This window comes from Mus caroli, unplaced genomic scaffold (genome assembly GCF_978045245.1).
Source record: "Mus caroli unplaced genomic scaffold, Mus_caroli_1 scaffold_5, whole genome shotgun sequence".
NCBI lineage: Eukaryota > Metazoa > Chordata > Mammalia > Rodentia > Muridae > Mus > Mus caroli.
This window is the reverse complement of record NW_028227260.1, coordinates 97,145,584-97,159,319: the sequence shown is the minus strand read 5'-3', so window position 1 is coordinate 97,159,319 and position 13,736 is coordinate 97,145,584. Positions and strand designations below refer to the sequence as shown.

Here is a 13,736-nt window from a genome sequence, read left to right as displayed (position 1 = left end):
AAGAATAGAGTCACCCAATTCCAGTTCAATCAATATTCCTTGCTCTATAGATCCTCTGGTAGAAAAACCCTATAACCAGCCAGTGCCAGTTGTTTATATGGGACTCATTTAGATCAGTCACAGGTTGCTGTCATCCTCAGAGTTGTGTAGTAAAGTACAAGTTGCTGAGTTAAACGTCAACTGGAAACTAGGTAAGTTAGGACAAATATGTCTAACTACAGTAGGAGACGCTCTTCCATTAAAATTTCACATGGATTGGGATGCAAATGGGCCATTGTATTTCTTTTTAAACAAATAAGGATGAGTTTCTAGCAGCACAGTGACCCTGGTCAAACCTCTAGCCTCTGGGCTCTGGAAGGGCCAGGGCTCCTGCTAACTATTATGCAGAGACTTCATGGCCACAACTGAGATAGAATGGAGTTTGGTGTGAGGACTAACTGTACATACTGTAAGGAACTGGGAAACATGTATGAAGCCTCAGCAGGTCTGAACCTCTGAACAACTGGGGACAGAGACACTAACTGAAATACCTGGATTCTTTTACATGGCCAGTGTCTAGCTGTTCTGGAGAAAAGGACAGTGTTGTCCTAATATGTACCTCTGGGCTACTTGCAGCAGACTCACCAGCTCCCTTAGGGAAATATGCAGGGTCTGTGGCCTCACAGGAGACTGACCTACTGAGTCAGAAGCCCTAAGGGCAGACCTGGTGATTCCACCGTGTACTGGCTCTGGACTAGTATGAGTCCTGGTATCTAACCACATCCTGTGTGTTTCAGTAAGGTGAGTTGAAGAAACCTCCCACAGCAAATACTAGACAGCTTGTTTTATCAGGTTGTAAGGGTGATTAATAAAAAGGAGGGTCTTCAAATGCTTGGCTAGAATGAGAAACCAGGAAAATAGATACTGTTCATTAAGCTTTAATTAGTAGGTAAATTGTGCACGAGGAAGAGAGTCCAAGTGTTACTACAAGTAATTAATGTGCTGCTGTTCTCTATAGCCAGCCTATGATTGGAGCCACCTAAGCTGCAGTCTTTACCAAGCACAAAGATCCCAGAAATGCTGGCTGCTAATTACTTTGTTGAATCTCCAACTGCACTAAAAGAAATGGATGTATTCTGTTCTCTCTGATGACTCAAGCAGAGGGAGAAGATAGAGTAGTTCAAACCATGATGAATTAAGCCTCGAGGATTCAGAGAGGACAATCATTCTTTCTGTTCACTTAACGATTGTGAATACTGTCTCCAAGTTTGGAATGTAAATGTGACCAGACATTGTCTGATTACAAAATAGCCCACCCAGCGCCTGTTCCAAACTGCTCTTGAGGTAGCTGATGTCCTGACCTTGATGGATCTGAGGTCTAGGGACTTGATTCTTGCCTAAATCACTCCTCAGGTTTTTTGAGGCTCCAGTCTTAGCCATGTAGTGGTAGCCAAGCACCCCTCCTGAAACAGAGCTTCCTTAGGTTGGGCCAGTCCCCACACCCTGCTCCACGGGGTTCCCACTTTCTCCTGTCTGAGCTTATTGGCCAGCTGCAGACTATGGGTTTGACCATCTCTATGCGTCTCAGATGGTGAGGACAGTGAGGCACAAATCCTTGTGTAGAGCCATGTCCATCTGACACATTCATAGTAGCTGGGATGCTGTCACACCTGCTTGAAATTGCACACTAAAGGCAAGAGATCTTGGAGCCTGAGCCAGCAGGGCACAGAGACTCTGATCTCCTGAGAGAGCCTATCCTCCATGGAAGTGCAAAAAAAAAATCCAATTTTAATAAAATATTAGAAGCTTTCATCACCACCGTTGTAGCAACTAGTGCTCACTGTATGCTTACTCACTTCTGATTAGTGGTCCAGGGGCTTGCCTGTGTTATCTCACTCTAAACTCATGAGGCAGTATGGGTATCTGCATTCTGCTCTGAGTTATAGATATAGAGACAACTAACTCGTCTGAGACCACTGGAACAGCTCACTTCAAATTATTGTTTTTTAAGTCCTGAACATGAAACTCAGGGCCTTACATGTGTTAGCCAAGCACTCTATCGCTGGGCATACCCCAAACCTCAAGTTTGCTTTTCCTTTTAAGAATCAAGTGAAATAGAGTCACCATCCATCAAATAAATATCCCCTTGGTGCTAAGATGGGGTGCACCCAGGTCCCCCATGGGTTTCTATGTGCCTTCCTATAAGGAGGTAGACATCTCAAAGGTGTGCAAATAACTAGAGAATGCCCTGTTTGTTTTTAGACTGAAAGACATTTGAACCATTATTGGAATTTCACTGAATTCCCATTTGCCAGTTTTGCATATTAGATCCAATGGCGTTACAAGTCCTTTGCAAATGATTAGGAAATTTCAGATCACATTGTCCAGAAGAGGTCAGAGTACCCAAGGCAGCCCTTTACAAACATGGGGGATAGTGGCAATGAGACCGAGGAGCCCTTTGTTTATTTATCTTAGCCTAGAGCCTCTTGGGGCTAAAGCAGTGGCTACAGTTCCTCATGTTGTGGTGATCCCCAACCATAAAATTATTTTTATTTCTACTCCATAACCATGTTTTTGCCACTGTTATGAATCTTAATGTAAATATCTGACATGCAGGATATCCGATATCAAATCCCCAATAGGGTTTCAATGCACAGGTTAAGAACTACTGGGTTAAAAAGAATCCAGAGTGTTTTTAGAAACACTTAGCATGGTACTAGAAAAGTGGAAAGAAGTCAAGTGTCCATCAGAGGCTGAAGAAGAGTATTGTTCAGCCACAAATAGAGTAGAATCCTGTTTCCGGCTTCTCCATCAATAGACTACAAAGCTTTGTGTTGGGGAAAGAAGACAGACAGAAACGACAAATATTGTGTGATTCTGTGTCTATGAAATGCTTAAATGGACAAATCCATAAAGGCAGGAGAGAGATGGAGTGAATTGAAAATTCAGGTGTGAGCATAGCTTGTAATCATGGCACTCAAGGGTCTCAGGTAGGAGGACTGTGAGTTTGAGGCCAGGACCCTGCCCCCCTAAAAGAGGAAAAACAAAAAGAATGTGGATATGAATATTATGGTATGTGAATTGTAGCTCAATAAAAACAAGTAAACAAAAAGCAAAAGAATGAAAATGAGAACGCAACATTTTTCTTATCAAATCCATTTCCCTTGGGAGTAAGGATCTGGGCTGAGCAGAGACTGAGCCTAGATCTTAGCCTAGTCTTCTCTACTAGCACTGGCACAGCCGTGGGCAAGTGCTTTCATCACTCTAGATACTGCTTTTACTATCTATTGTTCTTGGAGGAAAAGACATACCCAGAAAGTGTTATAAATTATAAATGCTTATTTAAAACTGCATTTATGACCTGGGAATATAGCTGGGCAGTGAGCTTGTCCAGTGTGCTGGAAGTTCTAAGTTCAATTAGTACTAAAACAAGCAAACGAACGAGTTAACTAACCATAGGCAAGGCTTTTTACAGGGCTTAAGTGAACAGAGATCCTGGAGGCTTGCTGAAATACCATTTTCCACCACAGTCAACCCAGACCTGAGAAACGCCACTTTTTCCTGAACAAAAAGTGCCCATTGGCTCTTACATTCCCAGGAGAAGGTCCCATGCCCCCCCCCCTTTGGGATTCTTTGTGTTAATAGTTTTTCAAGTCTCTGTGTTTCTGTCTACCCCCAGTTATAAAGACTTCTAAGCAGGCTTTACATACTTTTAAAAATGCTGTTAGAGTTTAAAAATCATACACTTTGCACTGTACCTCACAAAGGAGTCACAATTTAAATGCTCCAAAGCCATTAAATGTATTGTACATGAGATTTGTTCTACTTACCCCTGCAAACAGGCCCCCAGCTCTCTCCCTCCTGTGTTCATATGACAGTTTTGATAGCCATGCCTTTTCCTTACTATTGACGTGATCTGAGTCTGTATTTAGCTAGTTCATAAAGATAACAATTAATTCAAGTAGAAACAATTCTTTCTCCCGTGATTATTAAAATATTTGTCTGTTGGTGTTGAAAATCAAAGCACCAGGAAGTCATGGTCAAATAGTGTCCAAACAGTGGTCAGGGGCCAGGCTTGCTCTCCTGCTCACTCCTCAGTCTCTAAAAATTCCAGCCCGCTTTCAAGGCTAGCTTCCAGCGTCAGGGACTCAGGGACTGCCAGCTTCAGTGCTACTTCAGCTCTATAATCCTCAGACTGGAGCATAATTGCCTGACAGCCCGCAACAACCTTCCAGAAGGAAGAGAGTAGTGTCTGCAGCCCCTACATAGCTGCTTTCCATTTTTCTTCCATTCTATTCTGTTTAATGAATTCAAAATCCGCTCATGATCCCGCAAGTGAAAGGATCTGAATTATCACAGAATCATATGTTATGTCGAGTCTAACGTCGATCCTACATAGCCTATGAAGTGGACAGGCGTTGAGTTGTTAACCTCTTACCCAGACGCACAGTAGGGCACGGAGCACAGCAGTTCCTTTATGGAAAAGACTGGCTGAGTCTGGCACTGCCAGCGCGCACTGGCCAGGCTGCAGCCGGGAAGCAAACAATGAAACGTGAAAAAGCTCCTGGAGGGAGGTGGTGATTTCTCCTGAGCCCGGTCTCAGTATTCTCAGTAGTGAGCCAGGGTGGGGATGGGGGTTTTTCTTCTAGCTAGAAGACGCGTTTTTTCTTTTGAGCATTTGAGCTAGATAAAGTGTAAGATTTTAATTACTTGCATTGCTTGTTTCTCCGTTGAATGTCTTTAAATGTGCTGAAATCTGGTGTGAAACTTGACCCAGCTGGTACCCGTAACCACCCACAAGCCCAGGGTAAGGGCTTGCGATGTCCACATGGATGCATTCCTGGCCCTCAGCCTCGCGGAGGTCAGAAAGCTGGTCTGCACAGCGAGTTCCAGGTGTTACCTCAGTTTTTTTTTTCTTTTTCCTCCAAGACTCCCTAACATGATCAATAACTTTTAGTAGTGAGCTGAAGTTCATTTCCTTGACCAGGTTTTTGGAGCGTTCCAGTGTTTGAAAGGCGATGTGTCCGAACCTCAACATTCTGGTCCCCTTTGGCGGCTCATTGCAAGGTTCCACGGACGCCTTGGGTGCCTGGACTTATGGAGAAGGAGACCCATGGTGTGAAAGTGCAGCCCAAAAAGGGAGGGATTGGAAAGAGAGTCCCCATCTAGGAATGGGAAAGACAGAGGGTCTAGCGAAAGTTCTACCTTGGTTTGGGGGCTGCGGATGAGGCTGCAGCTTTTTTGCCTCAGGCTGGGTTCCCCTGCAACAGGTTTGCAGCTAGAGTGCCGCTGGCCTGTCGCCTGTTCAACTGTCAGATACCCCAATAGGAAGCAGGGAGCCTTGAGAAGGGGAGAGAAGAGAAGCCTGCCTGGTTCTCCCTGAGTTGCTTCAAAGAGCAGAAGCCCAAGAGAGAGGCTTCCTTGCCAAGGTTTACATTTACCCAAAGCAGGATGTAGGTAACTGAAAGGGTAAGAGGTACCGCTCCTGACCAACCTTCCTAAAGCTGGGGTCTCAGCGGCCGGCCACTTTTCGCTCTCTCCTGTTCCGGAGGTGCAGACCTGGTCCCGGCTTCCAGAGTATAAAGCACATAGTACATTTCCCCACGGAGAGTTGTAAGTCCCGGGAGGACCAGGAGTCTATATGCTGCAGCAGCCAAGGGTACAGACCCGCTCCTGGTATGACTGGACCCTGCATTTCTCACCAGATATAGAAAGCTATGGACAGGCTAGAGCATGGGGGATGGGATAGATCTACAAAGGAGTCTGTAGAGACAAGGATATGGGGGGCTTAAAGGGTTACTGGCAGCCCCCTACACCTTTGGGGGCGGGATGCAGACTTTGGGGCTGGCCGCTAGAGCCCCCAAAGCATTTCATGAGCCCACTCTGCAAGCTACATTTCTTTTACAGGTATTTGTGTTGGAGAAAGAGAACTTGCTAGAAATGGATGCTTAGGGACTCTGAGCTAGTCACGAAGCAAAGGTTCCTGAGGGATTCAGAGGGGGCTGACTAGAGAGGAGGGGAAGCACAAACAAGGTAGTCGGAAGCAAGCTGACACCACGCTGTGGATTTGTCCAAGGCAAGGTGGTGACTAAGGGGGGGGTGTGTGTGGAGGTGGTCAAAGAGCTCTGATTGGTCAAGGGGAGTGGTTAGGGGTGGGGCTAGCCACCCCTCGAGGCTTTAAAAGCTCACCGGAGAGGGGCGGGGAGCTGTCATTTGCTCTCTGAGCCTCAGAGAGTGCGCCACGCTTTCCAGGAGCTCCTGAAGCTCCTGGTGACGGAGCAGGTATTAGCGGTTTGGACTCACTGAAGATCCTGAGCTTGCCTGGGAGGAATGGCCACGGTCCCCAAGAGCAACATGGGACCTACAAAGGCGGTTCCCACCCCATTCGGCTGCATTGGCTGTAAGCTGCCAAAGCCCGACTACCCGCCAGCTCTAATCATCTTCATGTTCTGCGCAATGGTCATCACCGTCGTTGTAGACCTGATCGGGAACTCCATGGTCATTTTGGCTGTGACCAAGAACAAGAAGCTCCGAAATTCTGGTAAGCCGCCCTTATTTTCCCTACCTCGTGAACAGCAAGTTTGCAATCCCCTCTCCCAAATTCTCCCAAGCCTGGGGGTCGGTGGGGGTGAAGTTACGCCGGGTTCCCCTAAACTTCGAGATTCACAGTGCTGGGGGAGCTCAGGAAATTAGCGTGGGGCAGCTGAATACAAAGCCCAGGTTTATAGGGTGCGTGTCAGTCCACTGACTCCTGTCCCGTCGGAGACCGGGCACGGAGGAAGTCGCCACAGGAACGGTGTTTGGCTGCCACCTTGGGACAGTCGGCCGAACTGGACATCGGAGGGCGGCCCCGCAGCGGAGGCAGTGCGGGCCGGCCGAACTGTTTCCAAGAGAGCAGCGCGGTTCCCACCCGCTTTGGGAAGTTAAGTTCGCTGGCGGCCGCGGCGGCGCTCCTGGGAGCGCAACGCCGTGGCCGCCTCCAAGTGCCGCGGATCGCCGCTCGCCGCCGCCCCAAGACTTCCGGATCGCTCCCCAGCAGCGGAGTGCAGACCCCACGCCCGAGTGTCTAGCAGAGAGGTCTGAGCCTGCGGGAGCCGAGCTTCGTCTGCCCGTCCCACGCGAGCGGCTGGAACGGGCGAGCGGCGGGCGGCCGGCAAGGACGCTGCAGGCGGTGGCGGCGGCGAAGGCGGCGGCAGTGGACGTTCGGGGGTCTGTACTGGGGTGTCCGGGGGACGGGCGCAGGAGCTGAGTGCGGCGGCGGGCGGGTGGAAGGAAAGGCAGAACCAGGTAGGAATGGTGCTGGGGACAGCAAGAGAGTTCCAGGGGAGGCAAGGGGCTCCAACTGCAAAGCGCTAGGACTTGGAACAGCAAGCCCTACTCCCCTAGTCTCCAGCCCGGTCCGATCCGAGGGGAATAGCGCGGGAAGGAGCTAGGCACAGAGCCTTGTGCAGGGTTGGGCTGGGGAAGGCGTGTGTGTATAAAGGGTTTTCAGGGTGGGCGGGAGAAGGCTGTGGATAAGGGGAGAAAGGGTGAAGTAGTCCCTAACACCTCTCTCTGCCTGGGAGAGGGTAGGGTGATGGCGCCTTGGGTCTTCTTTTCCAAGATTTCAGTGGCTTGGGAGAGTGTTCAGATCTGGGAGGACTGAAAATAACGTAGCCTGGGGCTGGGGAATGAGCCACTGCGCAATGTCCTAGTGAATTGCTTGGTGGGGACAAGTTTAAAAACTCAGCAACAGACTCAGTCCTTAAAATTTTTCTTTCAAACTATGTTGAGTGCTTCTGTTTTCTTCCTTGTAACCCAGAGTTCTGCAGCGGAGCCTTGGACCTTACCTTTCACTCTTGCTAAGGTGCCCAAGGGCAGATCCACGGAGACGGACAGTTACCCGGGGAGCTCACTCTTTCTCCTCTCCTCTTCTTTCTTTTCTCCTTTTTTCTGAAGTGCAAATAAAAAGTTTCTGTGGTTGTTGTGGGTTTATTTTTAAGATGTGTGACCTTTCTTTCCTATTTTTCTTTAGGAAATTCATTACTTTGAGGGAAAACCCTGAAAAGAACCCCCTTTTTTTGCCAAAAGCACGGAGGGCAAGTCTTGGTGTCCTTTAGAAAGCCCTCATTTTCTCCCAGCCTGGACAAATTGCAGTATTTTGCCAAACCAAAGCTAATTAGCAAGGAGGTGTTTCCAAATAAAGAGGGCCCTGCCCTTGCACTTGGCCTCTTTCGTCTAGGTTTTATAAAAGGTTTTTTTAAATGTTGCTACTGTTCTTTGAATGGGGCAGGGCAGGAGGCAGAGTTTCCCCACAGCTGCTGTCCTCTTCAGCCTGGCAGGCTCCTGTGCTCAAGAGAGGGGTCTGTGCAGGGTGCTTTGTGTGAGGCCAGAGGTGATTCTCATACTTGCAGAGATTTCTCCTTTCCCCTTGTCTCCTTCTTTTGACCCCTGCTTTGATAGAACAGGGTTTCTGCCCTCTTCTTCGGTTTACTCTGAAGGTAGCTGGGGAGTGGTAAGTATTTCACCTGGTTGTCAGATATTAATGTTTAATTTCCTTGAACAAGTCCCGAAGGCCTTCTCAGGATAGTGTCTTTTGGTAGGTCTTCCTTCTTAAGGAAGAGTCACCCTCCTCATCGGTGTGTTAATTGTATTTCTGGACTCCATCTAGCTCCCTCTCCCACTCTCCCTTCCCCACCTCTTCCAGTGTGGAAAATGTGGCGCAGTTGTATTTCTTTAAAATGGCGTCAGCAGGACTCCACCCCCACCCCTGGCTGTTTATGTGCTCTCATATCTTTCTCAGATGACACCGAAAACAAACAAAAAACCAGTGGCAAGCACAGGTATCCTAAACTTGCTTTGTATCAGAGTCACCTGGGACTTGCTTGTAAATAAGAAAGAAGAGGAAAGAAAGAAAACTGGCATTCTTCAAAAGATTTCTAAGTTATTGCCCATCCAGTTGGCTGTTTCCTCCACCTTTTTTGAAAGGTGGCTATTCAAATATTAACCACTGATTTCTCTCTCTCCCTCTTTTTCTTCTCCTTATGTTTTCCAGGCAACATCTTTGTGGCCAGCCTCTCTGTGGCAGACATGCTGGTGGCCATCTACCCCTACCCTTTGATGCTGTATGCCATGTCAGTTGGGGGATGGGATCTGAGTCAGTTCCAGTGCCAGATGGTCGGGTTGGTCACAGGACTGAGTGTAGTCGGTTCCATCTTCAACATTACTGCCATTGCCATCAACCGTTACTGCTACATCTGCCACAGCCTCCAATACAAGCGGATCTTCAGCCTGCGCAACACTTGCATCTATCTGGTCGTTACCTGGGTCATGACTGTCCTGGCTGTCCTGCCTAACATGTACATTGGCACCATTGAGTATGACCCTCGCACCTACACCTGCATCTTCAACTATGTGAACAATCCTGCCTTTACCGTGACCATTGTCTGCATCCACTTCGTCCTCCCTCTCATCATAGTTGGTTATTGCTACACGAAAATCTGGATCAAAGTGCTGGCAGCCCGTGACCCAGCTGGACAGAATCCTGACAACCAGTTTGCTGAGGTTCGAAATTTTCTAACCATGTTTGTGATCTTCCTCCTTTTTGCAGTGTGCTGGTGCCCTGTCAATGTGCTCACTGTGTTGGTGGCTGTCATTCCAAAGGAAATGGCAGGCAAGATCCCCAACTGGCTTTATCTTGCAGCCTACTGCATAGCCTACTTCAACAGCTGCCTCAACGCCATCATCTACGGTATCCTCAATGAGAGTTTCCGAAGAGAATACTGGACCATCTTCCATGCTATGCGGCACCCTATCCTGTTCATCTCTCACCTCATCAGTGATATTCGGGAGACTTGGGAGACCCGAGCTCTCACTCGTGCCCGTGTCCGTGCCCGTGATCAAGTCCGAGAGCAAGATCGTGCTCGTGCCTGTGTCGCTGTGGAGGGGACCCCAAGGAACGTCCGGAATGTTCTACTGCCTGGTGATGCATCAGCATCCCACTCTGATCGTGCATCTGTCCGTCCCAAGCCCCAAACCAGATCTACTTCTGTCTACCGCAAACCTGCCTCTATCCACCACAAGTCTATTTCTGGCCACCCCAAGTCTGCCTCTGTCTACCCTAAGCCAGCTTCCTCTGCCCATTGCAAGCCTGCCTCTGTCCATTTCAAACCCGCCTCTGTTCATTTCAAGGGTGACTCTGTCTATTTCAAGGGAGACACTGTCCATTACAGGGCTGCTTCCAAACTTGTCACCAGTCACCGTATCTCTGCTGGCCCTTCCACCAGTCACCCTACATCCATGGCTGGCTACATTAAATCTGGTACCAGCCACCCTGCCACCACCACTGTTGACTATCTCGAACCTGCCACCACCAGCCACTCTGTGTTCACTGCTGTCGACCTTCCTGAGGTCTCAGCGTCCCATTGCCTTGAGATGACCAGCACTGGCCACCTCAGAGCTGACATTTCTGCCTCTGTCCTTCCTTCTGTACCCCTCGAGCTTGCTGCCACCCCTCCTGATACCACTGCAATCCCCATTGCCTCTGGTGATTACCGCAAGGTCGTGCTTATTGATGATGATTCTGATGATTCTGATTGCTCTGATGAGATGGCTGTGTGAAAAGTGTCGATTTCAGTTTCCCCTGCTTATGCAGTCTGGAGTGAGATACCTCCATTGCACGTACACACTGACTGACACACACAGACACGGACCCACAGACACAGTGGAAGTTCCATCTACCTTTCAGACATATTCCTCTTTGGCATCCTGTAGTCTTGAAAGTGTGTGTATATTCTTGCTATCTTAGAGATCAAATTACCAAGTGTGATGTCTGTGGTTCTGAGGTCTTAAGCCTCACTGTCCCCCTTTCCTGATTTTTCTCTGCCTCCTGCTTTCTTCTCCCATTCCCAGGGGTGGGGGAGGAGTGCATGCGCACTGGTCAAGGCTGTCTTGGTGGTTAGCTCTGTAATGTGACTGTGACCACGCAGCTTTATGTTGTGTGTAATCTGTGTTGTACCTTTAATGGCAGTCAAAAAAGAATTTATGATGAAATACAAACACTTGAAATTTGCTTTTTAAGATTCAGTGACAAAATACGACCTCCCTATTTGAAGAACAAAATTAGATAAGTTCTTATTAAAGTTCATTTTAATGCCTGTCAGACCAAGTTGATTCTATTTTGTGTAAATTTAAACATTGGTGCCGATTTGTATATATTTGGTTGCAAAAGATGAGACATTTTGACCCTCTTTTTGGTCATCTGAGTTTTTCAAGCATTGATCAGCACATTCTTTTATTTCCACAGTAATTTCTTATGATTGGTAGCCCCAAAGAGTGTCAATTACAGTTATGTTTGCAATATTATAATTCATAATCACTCTTTTAATCACCATCAGTTTTTTACATCTTTTCATTCAGAAGGAATTCGAAGTAACCACTGATAGCTAGAAGCAAATGGAGTATTAAGACTCCTTGTCTTTGTGACCTTCCTGGTTGGGGGCAGGAGACAAGCAAGAAGAGATGCTAGCACCAGTAAGTCTGATCATGCTTGGTTCAGTGACACGATGTGAAGCATTTGGTCTCACGTCAACCCAGACAGTGATTTTCCTTTAGAATTCAAGAACAAACTGCCATTTAAATGAAATTTCAATTGCTAATTCAAATTGACACTTCAATCAAAGTTTACTGTACAAAGCCTCTAAGGAAAACCTGAGATGTATCATACTGCCTTAATTTGATTCTGCATTTGTGGTAGCAGTTAAATAAAAGTGGTTCTGTGGCTTTAGTTCTGTGATTCTTTCTTCCTTTGCTTGCTTAGGGAGGGAATGGTGTGTGGGGTGTCCGTGGAAGAGTGTTGGCCTGGGGGAGCAAGAAGACTTGGTTGCAAACTCCATCTGCCACAAGCCTGCAGCATCTGGGACCTCTCTCACCTCAGTTATTTTAATTAGCAAACCTTGGGGCAGCAGGGTTGGGGGCACACTGGAGGAGGTGGAGGTAGGGAGGCACATGGACATCATAGTTTTCTTCTCGTGGGCTGCTATTTTCCCTGTAGAAGGAGTAAAGCTAGCTCTCAATTGTGACCTAGAAATGTGTGTGTGTGTGTGTGTGTGTGTGTGTGTGTATAAGAGGTAGTGCCACTGCATGCATGTGGATGTCAGAGGGTAACTCCTAATATGTGGGTTCTAGGGATCAAACTCAGGTCAACAGGATTGGAAGCAGGTGCATTCTCTCTCTGAGTGATATTACCAGACCAGCTTTTTTGTTTTTATAAAGATATGCCAGTTTAACACATGCACATATGATGGATATACAGAGTACTGCACATTCATTTGGTCTATTCAGACTTTGGCAGGCTGGGCTCATCTTAGGTATCGATCCCCAACTTTTAGTGGACCTAACTCCCCACTAGTCTGGCAGGACTCTTGGTCTTAAGGCTCTGTACCTTGCATCCTCACTGAGTGCAAAATTCCTGTCAAGTGTTTCTGGTTGTCTGAAATGGATGTTTACTTTACATAAGTGCTTACAGACTGGCCTAGAGTCAGTCTTCAACCCTCCTACACATACCCCACCCCCATCTTGCCAAAGGAGATGGGAACTATGAGAGACTGAGAAGCGTCCAAACTAAAGGTACTGTGGCCTGACGCTCTTAGCTGCTATCCTCCGGGCACTTACCGGGTGCCAGATTCCAAGAGGAAATGAAGGGGTAAATCCTTATTACCACAAACCTTCAAAATTTGACCTCAAGTGTGCCCAGCCTTAGCTTCAGCTGGGCTGATGGGTGTAGGAAAGTGAAATCCCAGCTCAGCAGGCTGGCCTGTCCTTTGAATAATCACTCCCAGAAAGCAAATCCGTACACCGCAAGCCCAAAAGAAGTATTCCTTCTTCCCTTCTTGTGTTCTCCGGAGTCCTGAACTCCCCAGTCTGGCTTGCCACGCCCACCTAGCTCCTGCTAGGTGTAAAGCTGATTCTCTTCTTTCAAATGCACGGGGTTTCATTGTTTTGCTGGGACTATGCATATGCATGCTTTGGGATTCCCCAGCCTCCCTACCCTCAACACAGGGCCCCAAAGGGCTTCTCCTCAAGGAATTCTTGCAAGCTGACATTTTTATTTATTTCCATTTTGTTTGTGATATCATCTCACTATGTGGCTGGGCTGTCTTTGAACTTGAGATCCCAGTTCCCTCACCTAAGCCTCCTTGAATGCCAAGTGTAAGGGTTTTAGACACACATTACACTCAGCAGAAAGCATGCAACTTGTCCGTACCACATTTCTCCAGATGCTGATCTTTATGTTTGTATATAATGTATACAATGTGTACTGTAAAGTGACATCTTGGCAAATTTTTCCTTTGTGTTCACACAAAGAGTATAACAGCAACCCTGGCTTTCTTTCTATAGGCTCCTTTAACCCACTTTTGAGTAATTTACATTCATGTTGCCTATTGTAGAATTTTATTTAAATGGAAACAATGTATTTGTCTGGCCTTTAGTGATAAAGTGTGATAACCTATACACAGCAGAATTTTAACCATTTTAGTGTACAGGTCAGCGGCTTTAGCTGGATTCTGAATATTGTTCAATGACTGAAAATATTAATTTACATAAGCTCTCCATCTTCCCAAGCTGAAACTCTGTGTCTATGGTCCAGCCCACTAGTTTGGCCTAGACTTCACATTAACACAACACACAGGCTTCAGAGCCTAACTTCCTAATATTGAACATGCTTTTGGAGAAACTAAGAAAAAAATTAATAAAAGATGTATGATTGATATGTAAGG

General features: G+C 47.2%; 1 protein-coding gene across 1 annotated transcript; it reads left to right on the top strand.

Moving 5' to 3' along the window:
- The first annotated feature begins 6,309 nt into the window (after positions 1–6,309).
- Positions 6,310–10,578, top strand: Gpr50 (G protein-coupled receptor 50). Its single transcript, XM_021154021.2, has 2 exons — positions 6,310–6,520; positions 9,014–10,578. Exons 1-2 carry the CDS (start codon positions 6,310–6,312, stop codon positions 10,576–10,578), a joined length of 1,776 nt encoding a protein of 591 aa, XP_021009680.1.
- The last annotated feature ends 3,158 nt before the right edge of the window (positions 10,579–13,736 follow it).